We start from the raw sequence: 13,998 nt of genomic DNA on the forward strand, positions 1-13,998 counted from the left end.
TCTTTCCTGAGGCCTGTGCTTGCTCAGCGAACATAAGTATTTGTGTTGTATTCCATAATCTGAATTTTTCTATTCCACAGGATGTGTTGGCGCTTTTACAATTGATATTTTTTTGCTGTAATGTTTTTCATTTCTTTTCCACACAGAACCTGGAGCAGCACCATCGAAACGGGATCGTCCTCTGTTGGAGCGGCCCCTCATCGAACAGCCACCGAACAGTCCCAGTCATCCACCAGCGATGCAGCAAGTGGGCAGGCTTCACAGGCTGGAGAACAGGCAGCTGGTCCTTCAGGTGTTCCCCTGTCCCAGTCCTCTGCCACTGTTTATTTTGGGTCTTCCCACCAGAAGGCCTTGGACAGGTCACTCAGGCCTGAGTTTGTTCACTTGAGCTTGGTCTCCAGAATGGCCCAAAGGCGCTCTGAGATAGACTGGAAAGTGGTTTTGCCTATGTAAACACACTTTTCCAGGATGTCACCTGACGCTTTGACCACCTGGAAGCCGACCTTCAGAGACCGGCACAACATTTTATTTTTTTAATTTTAATTTTTTTTTTTTAACGCTATAGAGCGGGGCATGTCGGAACACCTTACGCCTGATCTACAGCTGAATGTGATGCAGGCCTGCAATGCTACCTACGTTCAGACTATGCAGCAGACTCGGTACTTACAGCAGCCACACATGGCATTTCCGCCTGTGCCACCACTAACCCACTTCACATCTTTACCGAGTTCTGCAGCATACAAATGTACCGCCACCACCGTGCCAGCTCCTGCTGCTGAACACCAGTCCACTGCCACCACCATGCCAGATCCTGCTGCTGAAGGCCAGTCCAATCCAACACCATGCCGTTTCCTGCACGCCCGTCTACCTCCACGATGAAGAGTCCTGGTACTGCACGCCATCCTCAACCCACCACTCCCAAAGAGACACAGAAGAAGCAAGCTGCCTAGTACCAGCTCTGGCCAGAAATCAAAAAAGAAGAGTGGCCCCAAAACTGTCCTACCACCTCCACCCTCACCTTCCTATGTGTCTGTTGTCCAATTTCTCGTTCCCTTCCAGTGTGTCTCTCCTGTCCCCATGCTTCCCCTCCTAATGTGTCTACTCCCATCCCTGACCCCACACATTTAGTAGGCCCTTCCCCTGGAACCCCTTCATCATCCACACGTAGCCAATTATCCCAGCTCCACCGCCCCAACGTCCATAACATTTCACCCTCATACTTTCACAAAAGTTACAATTTTATTTAACAAAATTTTTTTTTCTCCCCCAATCACTGCTTGTTCTTTGTCTTTTTCTTCACCATCAACACACACTGTGAGCACCTTATAAAACTAAGTATTGTAATGTTGAGGGCACTTGGAACAGGTGTTTAACTAGAGGCGTTTTATTATTTCAGTCAGCAAACATAACAGGTGCATTATAAAATTCCAGGAACATTTTACTGGCTTAAACCATTTCATCTTGCCATGCCACACGTCCAATATCCGAAACAAAGTATGCAGCAAATTTATGCCTCATTTGCACAACTTCCCTTGTTGTCCTCAGAGGGTGATGTTGGTAATCTAGCAATGTGGTAGAAACAGGTTCATCAAGTTCTACTGTTATGAACGAGTCACCGTAGGAGGCAAAAACAGAAATGCTAGCTAAGTCCAGAAAACCAGAGAAGTTGGCAGCTATCGGACTGCAGTAGCCGTGGGGGGTTCCTACGGTGCCCTAGACCCCTCGATCACAGCCAGAGAACTACATAGCCTAAAGACAGAAAGGGAAATCTAAACTGCCCCAGAGGAGACCCCAAAGCAATAGGCAGCCCCCAACATATAATGACGGTGAAGCAAGATGAAAAAACACTAACACAGATAGAAAGATAGACTGAGCAAATGATGGGGCCCAAGCTAACTAGATAGAACAGGATAGAAAAGCTTCTGTCTGCAATCCACCAAAAACCCTATCAAAACAAGAGCCAACAGACTGACCGGGAAAAAGGCCCTGAAGACGCTAGGCTTCAAAAAGACTATGTAAGTACTCAGGTATTTTCTGAAGACAGAGCAAAAAGACACAAAGGAATTCAGCTCACCCCAGCAGGGAATGGCAGAATCCAGAAAAGCAAGGCAAAATAAAACCAAAACACAAATGCAAAAAGCAAGGCAGAAAACTTAGCTTTTGAGGAGCAGGAATCAGACTGGTCTCCTAGAATCCCTCAGAGAAGTCACCAGCGAGGCAGAAGGGCGTCGGCTGCCTTATATCCAGTCAGCAATTCCCGTCACCCAGTCATCCTCTACCAGCTCAGGTGTTTGGTAATCAGCCTCACTACCTTCCTTCACCAGACCTCAATGGTGAAGGGCAAAATGAACTCATAACATTCTACGTTGGGTCGCTCTTTAGCCATGATGTAGTTGCGCAGAAGCACACACGCTTTGACATCTTAATCGATAGTCTCAATTTTTAGATTAATGGCTGTTCCCAAAATCCACCACTTAAATACCAGAAAACCAAAGGCACACTCCACAGTTCTTCGTGCCCTTGTCAGTCGGTAGTTAAAAAATCCTTTTTGTGTGGTTCAAGTCCCGACTGGAGTATGGTTTAAGGAGGTTGGTACACATCTGAAAGGCCTCATCCCCAACCACAACAAATGGCATTGGAGGTCCTTCAGTGTTGGGAAGAGGTCGTGGCAGTGGGAAAAGCCGGATTACTTACCGGTAATGCTCTTTTAATGAGTCCACGACAGCACCCACTGGAGGTATCGGATCCGCCCATTTGGAACAGGAAACCCTACAGGAAAGATAAAAGGGGCGGTCCGCCTTTCCTCCTCAGTTTTACGTTTCAGAGTACCAGAAGGACCGCCAAGGATTAGGCAATGTTCTCTTATTTTAACATTTTTCTTATTCATTATTTGGTAATACTTTAACTATTGATATCTTTAGGGGGGGAAGTGAACGGGTGCTGTCGTGGACTCATTAAAAGAGCATTACCGGTAAGTAATCCGGCTTTTTACTCTTCGCCACGACAGCACCCACTGGAGAGATTCCAGAGACCATCACCTGGGTGGGACCACCGTGCCAAGGATAGTCCTGCCAAAGCTTAAGTCAGAGGTTGATGAGAGATCAAGTCTGTAGTGGTTATAGAAGGTAGAAGGGGATGACCAAACTGCCGCCTTACATATGGTTTCAATCGGAACATCTCCCTTTTCCGCCCAAGAGGTTGCCATTGCCCTGGTGGAATGCACCCTGATGTTCCCTGGAGGAGCTTCGTTTTTTGCGGAGTAGGCTAAACGAATGGCCTCTCTGATCCACCGGGAGATGGTGCTCTTCGTGACTCCATACCCCTTCTTACAGCCCTGAAATGAAACAAATAGGGCCCTACTCTGCCTCCAACTGTTGGACCTCTCAATATATTTTAGGACAGTTCTTTTGACGTCCAGAGTATGGAACCTCTGCTCTTCCGGAGTAGAGGGATTTTTATAGAAGGTTGGGAGGAGTATCTCCTGAGACCTATGGTATTTTGTTGCCACTTTTGGCAGGTAGGCAGGGTCTGGTTTTAATACCAATCTGTCTTGGTATTCTTGAAAAAAGGGTGGATCTATTGACAAGGCCTGAATATCACCCACTCTTCTAGCTGAGGTCAGTGATACTAAGAGGGCCATTTTAAGTGCTAAGTATTTGAAGGGTATTGTGTCGATCGGCTCAAAGGGGTCTACCGTTAGGGCGTCTAAGACCAGATTTAGATCCCATGTAGGGACGGAGGGTATGTGGATTGGAGTTATTCGTTCACATGCTGTAATAAAACGAGTTATCCATTTGTTGCCTGCTATATTATGGCCATATAGTGCTCCTAATGCCGATATTTGTACTTTCAGTGTATTTACTGCTAAGCCTAAGTCTTTCCCCTTCTGCAGAAATTCCAAGATTGGGATTATCGGAACTTCTGTTGTATGAGGTACTGTATGGAATTGAAGAAATTTTTTCCATATTCTAATGTAAATCTGGGTCGTGGACTGTTTTCTACTTTGTAGTAGTGTAGCAATTAAGGACTCCGAGAATCCTCTTGTCCTCAATAACTGCCTCTCAAATTCCACGCCGTCAAGTGCAAGCTGAGCACTTGAGGGTGGAAAAAGGGGCCTTGGGAGAGTAGGCTGGCAGTCGGAAGGACCCAAGGATCTGTTATCGACATAATCTGCAGCCACGAAAACCACGGTCTTTTTGGCCAGAACGGTGCTATTAAGATTATTCTTGCTTTGTCGTCTCTGATCTTCCGAATTACTTGAGGTAGGAGGATCAATGGAGGGAACGCATACGCTAGGCTGAAATTCCATGGAACTAGAAAGGCGTCCAGTATGTTTGGGTGATCTGACGGAGATAGGGAGGCAAAGGTTTTTATCTGCCTGTTCTCCCTTGTGGCAAAAAGATCCACCTCGGGTTGTCCCCATGCGGCTACTATGTCCCTGAAGACCTTCCGATTGAGGCACCACTCTCCTTGTCGTAGAGTGTGACGGCTTAGGAAGTCTGCCTTTTGATTGATCTCGCCTCTTATATGAAGGGCCGAGAGGGACAACAAATAGTTTTCTGCTAAGTTTAAAATTTTTGCCGCTGAAGACATCAGAGTCTCTGATCGAGTTCCTCCTTGTCTGTTTATATATGCCACTGTGGTGGTATTGTCCGACAGGATCCTTACATGCTTCTGTTGGAGCTGCGGAAGAAAGTTGTGTAGAGCATAGAACACTGCAGTCAGTTCTTTTAGATTAGATGAGTAATCACATTCCTCTTTACTCCACTTTCCCTGATAAAACCCATTCTCCATGTGGGCTCCCCAGCCCTGGGGACTGGCATCGGTGGTTACAATACAGGATGGAACTATAACCCATGGAACTCCTGAACCTAAATGGTCATCGTCTAACCACCACTCTAGGGAAGTCAAAACTTCTTGTGACAGGGTTATTTTGCTCTGTAAACGACCACTATGCCGCTTATCCTCCTGGAGGATCTGGTGTTGTAGTGTGCGGACATGGTACTGGGCCCACCGGACTGCTGGGGTGCAAGAATTTAGTGATCCTAATAGTGACATTGCTTGTCTCAAGGATACACGTGGTTTATCTATAGCTGCTTGTATTTTTTGTTTTGTGAGGATGATTTTTACCTGGGGTAGTAGACATCTCTGGGTCAAGGAATCTAGTTGAAATCCTAGAAATGTCTGGAGAGATTGCGGATCGAGTCTGGACTTTTGGATATTGATGATCCAGCCAAGGCTCTGAAAAGAGGAGACTGCGTCAGTCACGCGTTCAGTACATTGTTTGACTGAATTCCCAATTACTAGGAAGTCGTCTAGATATGGTACAATTAGTGTGTCTTTTTGGCGAAGGTAGGCCATCACATCTGCCATCACCTTGGTAAATATTCTTGGTGCCGTGGAAAGCCCGAAGGGCATGGCCGCGTATTGGAAATGACGAATCCTGCCCTCGACTTCCACTGCGACTCTTAGGTATTTCTGGAATCTGTTGTGTATAGGGAGATGATAATAAGCATCTTTTAAATCAATCCCTGCCATTACGCAATTTGGGAAAAGAAGCTTTATAGTGGATCTAATCGATTCCATTTTAAACTTATAATTTTTTATAAATGAATTTAGCTTCTTTAAATTAATAATGGTTCTAAATGTACCGTCTGGTTTAGACACCAAAAACAGGGGAGAGTAAAAGCCTCTACCTTGTTGTTCCTCAGGGACGTCAACTAAAACTTTTTTAGCTAGCAGGACTCGAATTTCGTCTTCGAGAGCCTTTTGCTGAAGTGAGGAATTAAGGCGAGTTATAACAAAGAACTCATAGGGGATTCGAAGGAATTCGATCTTTATTCCTTCCTTGATTATGTTCAAAATCCATGGGTTTAACGTAATTCGTTCCCATTTGGTAAAAAAAAACTTTAATCTACCCCCAACCGGTGGGTCTAAACTTTTAATTTTTTTCTCTCCTATATGTTGGCCCTCTGAAGATGGTACCCTTCTGCTTTTCGTCTTTCGTGGCCCATCTCGTTCTGTCCGATTGCCTTCTTCTCCCGAATGGCCGTCTCTTGAAGGTTTTCCTATAAAACGGAATGGGAGAATCACTGAAGGCCTTTTTCCTTTCTTTTGCCTTGGCGAGAATTTCGTCTAAGGCTTTTCCGAAGAGGAACTCACCCTCGCATGGGGTTGCACTAATTTTGGATTTTGATTGTGCATCCCCTTTCCAGCTTTTTATCCAAAGCGCGCGTCTGGCGTTATTCACCAGGGCTGCCGACCTTGCTGCAAGTCTTAGGGTGTCCGCTGAAGCGTCTGCCATAAAGGCAGCTGCACCTCTTATCAACGGGATGGCTGCACGCAGTTTCTCTCTTGACACTCTTTGCTCAATCTGCTGGTCTAATTGATCTAGCCATACCAGCATTGATCTAGCAGTACATGTGCTGGCTATTGCGGGTTTGAATACCCCGGTGGTGGACTCCCAGGACCTTTTGAGCGAGGATTCAGCCTTTCGGTCCAATGGGTCTGCTAACAATCCTGCGTCCTCAACCGGGATCGAGGTTTGTTTGGAAGTGGAGGATATGACAGCGTCCACCTTTGGTACTTTAGACCATTTTAATAGATCTTCATCAGTGAACGGGTACTTCCGTTTTGAAGCGGATGGGAGAAAACCCCTCTGGTCGTGTTTTTCCCATTCCCTTTTGATGAGATCTTTAATTGCCGGTATTACTGGAAATGATCTCCTCTTTTTTTCCGCCAATCCCGCAAACATAATGTCCTGCGCGGTCTGGGCTCCCCTCTCCTCTACACACCCCATAGTATTCCTAACCGCTTTTACCAGGTTATCTACACTGTCTAGAGGAAAACATGCGCGTCCTTCCGCCTCCGAGGATGATGATGAGGACGTGGATGCGGAGCCTGAGTTTAACTCCTGTTCTTCTTCTGACTCTGAACTGACAATAACCTGTTTTTTATGCCTGGACTCTGCGGGAGTGCTGGCGCGGTTGATAGCTTGTATTTCCTCCCTAATTATTGCTCGGATATCCTGAGAAGATATCGTCGGCTCCTGCCTGGTCTCTTTCATGCATTGTTTGCAGAGTTTTTTGGGGTAGGAGTCAGGGAGAGGCTCTGAACATAAAGCACATTCTTTATGTTTTGTTTTTCCTTTTTTCTTTGACTAAAACGGGAGGTCAAAGGTAGAGAGAGGGGGGGAGGGAGGGGGGGGGGGGGAGGAGAGGAGGTTAGCTTAATAGGTAGAGCATATGCTTTGCACACTCACCCAGTGAAGCTTAATACCGGTTCAGATGGCTGAGACGGTTTGGATCGGGTTTCTGCTGCCTCGCTCCTGCGGGCAGTCTCCGTCCTGGCGCTGCGGTCCCTGGTGGAGTTGCCCCCAGCTGAATCCCCTGCTGGGGTTTGCGACTCTGCGGGGGACGACATATTCCAATGTTGCAGCGCTGCAGCGCTGTTTTACCTGTATCGTTGCCCCGGAAGTCGCCCTGTCACAGGGCGCATGCGCCGCGTCATCGCCATCTTACCCCGGAAGTTCAACCATTACTTCCGGGGTATGGGAGCGTCGGGCGCCGGCCTGCTCCCGCGCCACCGCTGACAACACATGCGGCTCGCGCGCACATGGCCTCACCATCCACGCTATACCCCCACCGATGGAACGGGGGGGGGGGGAAAATCTCCCGGATGCCAGACCGGCGCGCTCCCTGGTAAGACCGGGCGGCCCTCCCCGGACCCGGCCATTACCAGTATGCCACCAGACGAGGGGGGAGCCGTCAAACGGAGTCTCCCCCGACGCTGCTTCCGGACCGCAGCCCCTGCCGTTCCCGAGGAGACCGCACAGGCGGATGCATGGCCCAGGTAAGATCCTGCAGGATCCTGCTCCATTTGGAACAGGAAACCAAAACTGAGGAGGAAAGGCGGACCGCCCCTTTTATCTTTCCTGTAGGGTTTCCTGTTCCAAATGGGCGGATCCGATACCTCCAGTGGGTGCTGTCGTGGCGAAGAGTAAAATTGAAATTATTCCCATACAAGCATTAGCCCATGTCCGAGTTTTTGAATGTCTGCGAGTCGTCATTACCTCTTCCAAAAGATCCAATGGCCACAGCGACAGATCTGCAATCGCCATGTGCACAATAGAAAAGCATTTTTTATAATTAAAATACTCTGATCCAGTTCCAGCTGGTTTGGTAATTCGAATATGTGTTTGCCATACACAGCTCCCAAACAGTTTGGAAAACTACAAATTTCCCAGAATTTTTTGGCATTTTCCTGCCAGATTTCAGGGGTGGGTAGGTGGATTAGTTCCTCACGCAGAACGTCCCACAAAGCCCGGCAGGTGTCGGCAACAATCCCAGAAAGGATGGAAACTCCAATCTGGAGTTGGATATGGAGCGATAAGCTCTCTCCGGTAGCCAGGAATCTGCCGAAAAGAGAAAGGAAAAACAAACAAACAGTACATGGCAACAATATTTATGACAGGTATTTTGGCGAACAGAAAAAGGAAAAAAAAAAAAATTAAGTACATGGCAGAATAATAATATTTATGACAGGAGTTTCTTTTTAAAAATTACGTACCTTAGACTCACCAGCAGACGTTCCTCAGCAGGAATTACCATATATACTGGAGTATAAGCCTACCCGAGTATAAGCCGAGGTGCCCAATTTTGCCACGGAAAACTGGGTAAGCTTATTGACGTGTGTATAAGCCGGGTATGCATTGTCCCCTCATCCCTGTCCTGCTCTCCCTCCTCTCAGTATGCATGGTTCAGCTCCCCTGTCCCATTCTTCTATGTATGGATCATCTCCCTGTCCTCCTCAGTGCACCCCTGTCCTCCTCATGTGGTACCGCTCATTAAAATAATGAATATAGGCAACACGCCTATGGGAGTGGAGTTGCGTCCATATTCATTACCTTAATGAGCAGTACCATGTGACTGCTCAACACAGGAAGAAGCTGCCAGCCTTGGGACAACAGAGGATTCAGGGACATTCAGCGATGGCACAGGAGGGAGAGTATGATGTCCCAGCCACCGGCTCCTGCCGCAGCTCCCTTTCCCCTGCTGGTTTCTGCACAATGACTCGTGTATAAGCCGAGGGGGCATTTTCAGCACAAAAAAAAAAAAAAAAAAAAAAAGTGCTAAAAATCTTAGCTTATACACGAGTATATGTGGTACTCTACGTAGCTGTGTGTCCTGCCTGCTGATGGCTCCTTGTACACATAGCAGCAAATCACTGAAGCTCTGTTGAGACATCCTCGTGTACTTAAAATATTTATCTGGGTTTTCATGGAGCTCACTGTATAAGGAGTGGTAGACTCCACGGCTCTCTCGGATTTCAACAACGGGGTGTTGCCAAAAGTGACATCTTCTCCGTCTTTCTCTTTCTTGTTCACAAGCAAATGCCAAGGCAAGCAAGAAGTTCACATCCAAATCCAGATTACGATAGAAACTCTCCATGCGTAGATCCATCTTGACGCTGGATACAGCAGCAAAAGATAAGGATTTCATCTGTACAAGAATTTCCATGAGACACGCCCATTGGGCGTGGCTTGTGTCAAGGAAATTCTCCTGGAAAAGCATTTTCCTATCGAACGCATGCGCATAAAAAGAGCAAACGATGCTTTTTTTGCCGTCATGTGTAAGCTGATGAGGATAAAAAACGCTGCGTTAGCATGCATTTGCAGATGATATGCAGCGCACATAGACACAAATGTGAACCTAGCCCAAGTGTGTAGCCCATTCACTATCTCTGTCCCTCACCCCTTCAAGATGGCTGGTCCATCATTGTAAATACATGCCTGTACTTTGCATCTTCCCCACCTCATTGTAGATTGTAAGCTCTCACGAGCAGGGTTGTTTTATTTTGCTTTAATCATTACATTATTGTTAATGTTGTTAATTATGACTTGTGTTTGAAACTGTTTATCTGTAAAGCGCTGCGGAATATGTTGGCGCTGAACAATAATTAATACTTAAATTGTCTTTGTTGCCCATAGTAAATACTTATGGGCAAAGGCTATATTACAATAAAGTCTGATGAAGGGGCCTTTTGCACTCTTAAAGCTTGCAAATGTAACTTCTCAGGTTAGCCAATAAAGGTATCCCTCCTTGAATACTTCTCAATTTTTGGGGGCATAAGTATTTCCATTGTTTTTTCTGGCCAACACGGTACCACAATATTTTGTATTGCCCATAGTAACCAATCAGTGCACAGATTTTGTTTTACTAAAGAAGTTTAAAAAAATAAACGAATGGCGAGTTCTGATAACCTTACAATATAACCTTCCCAACGTTCCAGGGGACATGAAAGGGGATGTCCAGGCTTAGGATAGGTCACCAATATCAGATCGGAGGGATCCAACACTCAGCACCCCCACCAATCAGCATGAGCCGGATGTAAGCGGTGACGTGGCACAGCACAAGTCACTATAGTGGCTGTTTCAAGTACTGCAGCTCATCAACTATTCACTTCTATAGACTGAGCTGTAGTTCTCACCAATGGCCACTACATAGTGAACAGAGCCGTCGGTGTTGTTCCAGGGCTTATCTCCATTTATATCCAGCTGCCACCAGAGCCAAAAATAGATGGCAGTGGGGTGGCAGGAAGTCAGGTGTCATACCCCCAACTAATATATTTCAATATTAGGGTGAAGCCAGACAGCCATATAACACAGACAACGATTGCATAGCAATGCTTGGACTGGCCGGCGGCTCTCCTGACTAGAGCATGACAGCTGCATAGAAATACATGTGGTTATGCTCAGGTCATGACAGCCGCCAGCCAGTCGGTACAGTGCAATGTGATCGTCGCCCGTGTTATCCGGCCGGCTGACCGCACCCTTAGACTTATGCTGCACGCATTAACCAATATCGCAAGGCTCGGACATTAAGCACATGGTGGCACCGCCAACTGATTGTTGGGGGTTGATGTCAGATATCCGACAGACAATTGCTTTGTTCTCCTGGAGATGACCCACCAGAGGTCTGGCATGTTTTCTCAGAGAACACAGGCTGCTCGGCCAAACTGGCCAAGGAGCTGCCGGCATATACACACAGGCCTCTCAGCTGAGGAGCAACACTGACATGAGCGGGAATAAATCTACCAATCCCTGTCACTCCTGCTGAGCGCTGAAGAAACCATCCCCTTCCCCTTGGGAGCCAGCGGATTTATTTCGCCTCTCACCAGCGCTGCTCCTCAGCGGAGGAGACATATGTGTGCCTATGACGGCAGCTCGCCTCGACAGCCGTTTCTTCCGTCTCCAGACACGCGACGCCATTTATCACATGCTCGGAGAGCCCCATTTAACCAGCTGGGCAACTTTATAGCACAAAAAAAAGCCCAAGTTTTACTAAAAGTGTCACCAAAAGTTATGGCAAACATACAATTTTTCCTGGAGCACAGTTACAGCAAATTGTGACTTTTTGAAAAATTGCAATTGATCAGATAACAGCTAGTAGTGGGAACCCCAAACCCAGAGAGAACAAACACAAAGGAACGAGTGAAAATATAGACAGGGCAAAAAACAACAAAAAAGACAAAACTGAAAAATTGACAAAAACCAGGCGCAGTAATGTATCAGGGTCAGTAACCCCAAACTGTCTGGGCACTCACACTGCACCGGCAGCGTTCGCCCACTAGAGGGCAGGTCACCTCTTTCTCCTCCCTAATGAAAGCCGCACAGGGAACACAGTCCTCCCGCCCTTCCTCTTTGCTGACGTCCGCTTGGAACTTTTGCCTCAAAACTCACACGGGCCACGCTTCGGGGATTTAAGAAAGAATGTACCCAATCACAGCTCGCGTTTCTGTCGACTGACAATCATGAGAGCCGCCTGGTGATTGGCTTTCCTTTCTCTCCGCGATGAGTGGCTGAGTGAGGTTCGGTGGGCGGAGTCCTGCAGGGAAGTGTATTGCAGGGTTACTGTACGGGTGTTCGTGGCTTCCGGTGCACACCGAGGAGCTGCGCCGCCGGGAGCTGTGTGTACCGGGGGAAGAGCTGGGAGTGATGTTCGCTCCTGTGCGCCGGACTGTGCACTGACAGGCGGCATGTATTTTCTCAGCGGCTGGCCCAAGAGGCTACTGTGCCCCTTGAAGAGCGTGGAGAAGCCGTTTCATATCCAGCCGGACCCGCAGCGCCTGTTCTTGGCTGTGTTGTCCCACACGCAGCTCAGTATATGGTACAGCAGGGTGAGTGTCTCCATGTTGTCCTGTCACTGACTGTTCCTCGGTACATGGCCCTGGTGTCCACAGATAGTAGATACAGTCTGCCTGTGCCTTCCTGTCCAGTACTTATAATAGATCACAGATGGAGAGATTTCCTCTGTTTACATGGCCCTGGTGTCCACAGATAGTATACAGTCTGCCTGTGCCTTCCTGTCCAGTACTTATAATAGATCACAGATGGAGAGATTTCCTCTGTTTACATGGCCCTGGTGTCCACAGATAGTAGATACAGTCTGCCTGTGCCTTCCTGTCCAGTACTTATAATAGATCACAGATGGAGAGATTTCCTCTGTTTACATGGCCCTGGTGTCCACAGATAGTATACAGTCTGCCTGTGCCTTCCTGTCCAGTACTTATAATAGATCACAGATGGAGAGATTTCCTCTGTTTACATGGCCCTGGTGTCCACAGATAGTAGATACAGTCTGCCTGTGCCTTCCTGTCCAGTACTTATAATAGATCACAGATGGAGAGATTTCCTCTGTTTACATGGCCCTGGTGTCCACAGATAGTATACAGTCTGCCTGTGCCTTCCTGTCCAGTACTTATAATAGATCACAGATGGAGAGATTTCCTCTGTTTACATGGCCCTGGTGTCCACAGATAGTAGATACAGTCTGCCTGTGCCTTCCTGTCCAGTACTTATAATAGATCACAGATGGAGAGATTTCCTCTGTTTACATGGCCCTGGTGTCCACAGATAGTATACAGTCTGCCTGTGCCTTCCTGTCCAGTACTTATAATAGATCACAGATGGAGAGATTCCCACTGTTTACATGGCCCTGGTGTCCACAGATAGTATACAGTCTGCCTGTGCCTTCCTGTCCAGTACTTATAATAGATCACAGATGGAGAGATTTCCTCTGTTTACATGGCCCTGGTGTCCACAGATAGTATACAGTCTGCCCGTGCCTTCCTGTCCAGTACTTATAATAGATCACAGATGAAGAGATTTCCTCTGTTTACATGGCCCTGGTGTCCACAGATAGTAGATACAGTCTGCCTGTGCCTTCCTGTCCAGTACTTATAATAGATCACAGATGGAGAGATTTCCTCTGTTTACATGGCCCTGGTGTCCACAGATAGTAGATACAGTCTGCCTGTGCCTTCCTGTCCAGTACTTATAATAGATCACAGATGGAGAGATTCCACTGTTTACATGGCCCTGGTGTCCACAGATAGTAGATACAGTCTGCCTGTGCCTTCCTGTCCAGTACTTATAATAGATCACAGATGGAGAGATTTCCTCTGTTTACATGGCCCTGGTGTCCACAGATAGTATACAGTCTGCCTGTGCCTTCCTGTCCAGTACTTATAATAGATCACAGATGGAGAGATTTCCTCTGTTTACATGGCCCTGGTGTCCACAGATAGTAGATACAGTCTGCCTGTGCCTTCCTGTCCAGTACTTATAATAGATCACAGATGGAGAGATTCCCACTGTTTACATGGCCCTGGTGTCCACAGATAGTATACAGTCTGCCTGTGCCTTCCTGTCCAGTACTTATAATAGATCACAGATGGAGAGATTTCCTCTGTTTACATGGCCCTGGTGTCCACAGATAGTATACAGTCTGCCTGTGCCTTCCTGTCCAGTACTTATAATAGATCACAGATGGAGAGATTTCCTCTGTTTACATGGCCCTGGTGTCCACAGATAGTAGATACAGTCTGCCTGTGCCTTCCTGTCCAGTACTTATAATAGATCACAGATGGAGAGATTTCCTCTGTTTACATGGCCCTGGTGTCCACAGATAGTAGATACAGTCTGCCTGTGCCTTCCTG

At 47.2% G+C, this 13,998-nt stretch overlaps 1 protein-coding gene and 1 long non-coding RNA gene across 5 annotated transcripts in view; one reads left to right on the plus strand and one right to left on the minus strand.

Annotated features, from left to right (window-relative positions):
• The window catches only part of LOC141047551 (uncharacterized), a 33,994-nt gene extending 22,129 nt beyond the window's left edge, over positions 1–11,865 (minus strand). For both annotated transcript variants that reach the window (XR_012219829.1, XR_012219830.1), the window contains exon 1: positions 11,605–11,865. This is a non-coding gene — a long non-coding RNA (uncharacterized lncRNA). The remainder of the gene's footprint in view (positions 1–11,604) is intronic.
• A 171-nt stretch (positions 11,866–12,036) lies between these two features.
• The window catches only part of RIC1 (RIC1 homolog, RAB6A GEF complex partner 1), a 169,581-nt gene continuing 167,619 nt past the window's right edge, over positions 12,037–13,998 (plus strand). For all 3 annotated transcript variants that reach the window (XM_073542645.1, XM_073542647.1, XM_073542646.1), the window contains exon 1: positions 12,037–12,177. In XM_073542645.1, the coding sequence (XP_073398746.1) occupies positions 12,037–12,177 (141 nt within the window). The remainder of the gene's footprint in view (positions 12,178–13,998) is intronic.

The sequence above is a fragment of the Dendrobates tinctorius genome, unplaced genomic scaffold (assembly GCF_039654945.1).
Source record: "Dendrobates tinctorius isolate UK_male_01 unplaced genomic scaffold, ASM3965494v1 ptg000128l, whole genome shotgun sequence".
Taxonomy (NCBI): Eukaryota; Metazoa; Chordata; class Amphibia; order Anura; family Dendrobatidae; genus Dendrobates; species Dendrobates tinctorius.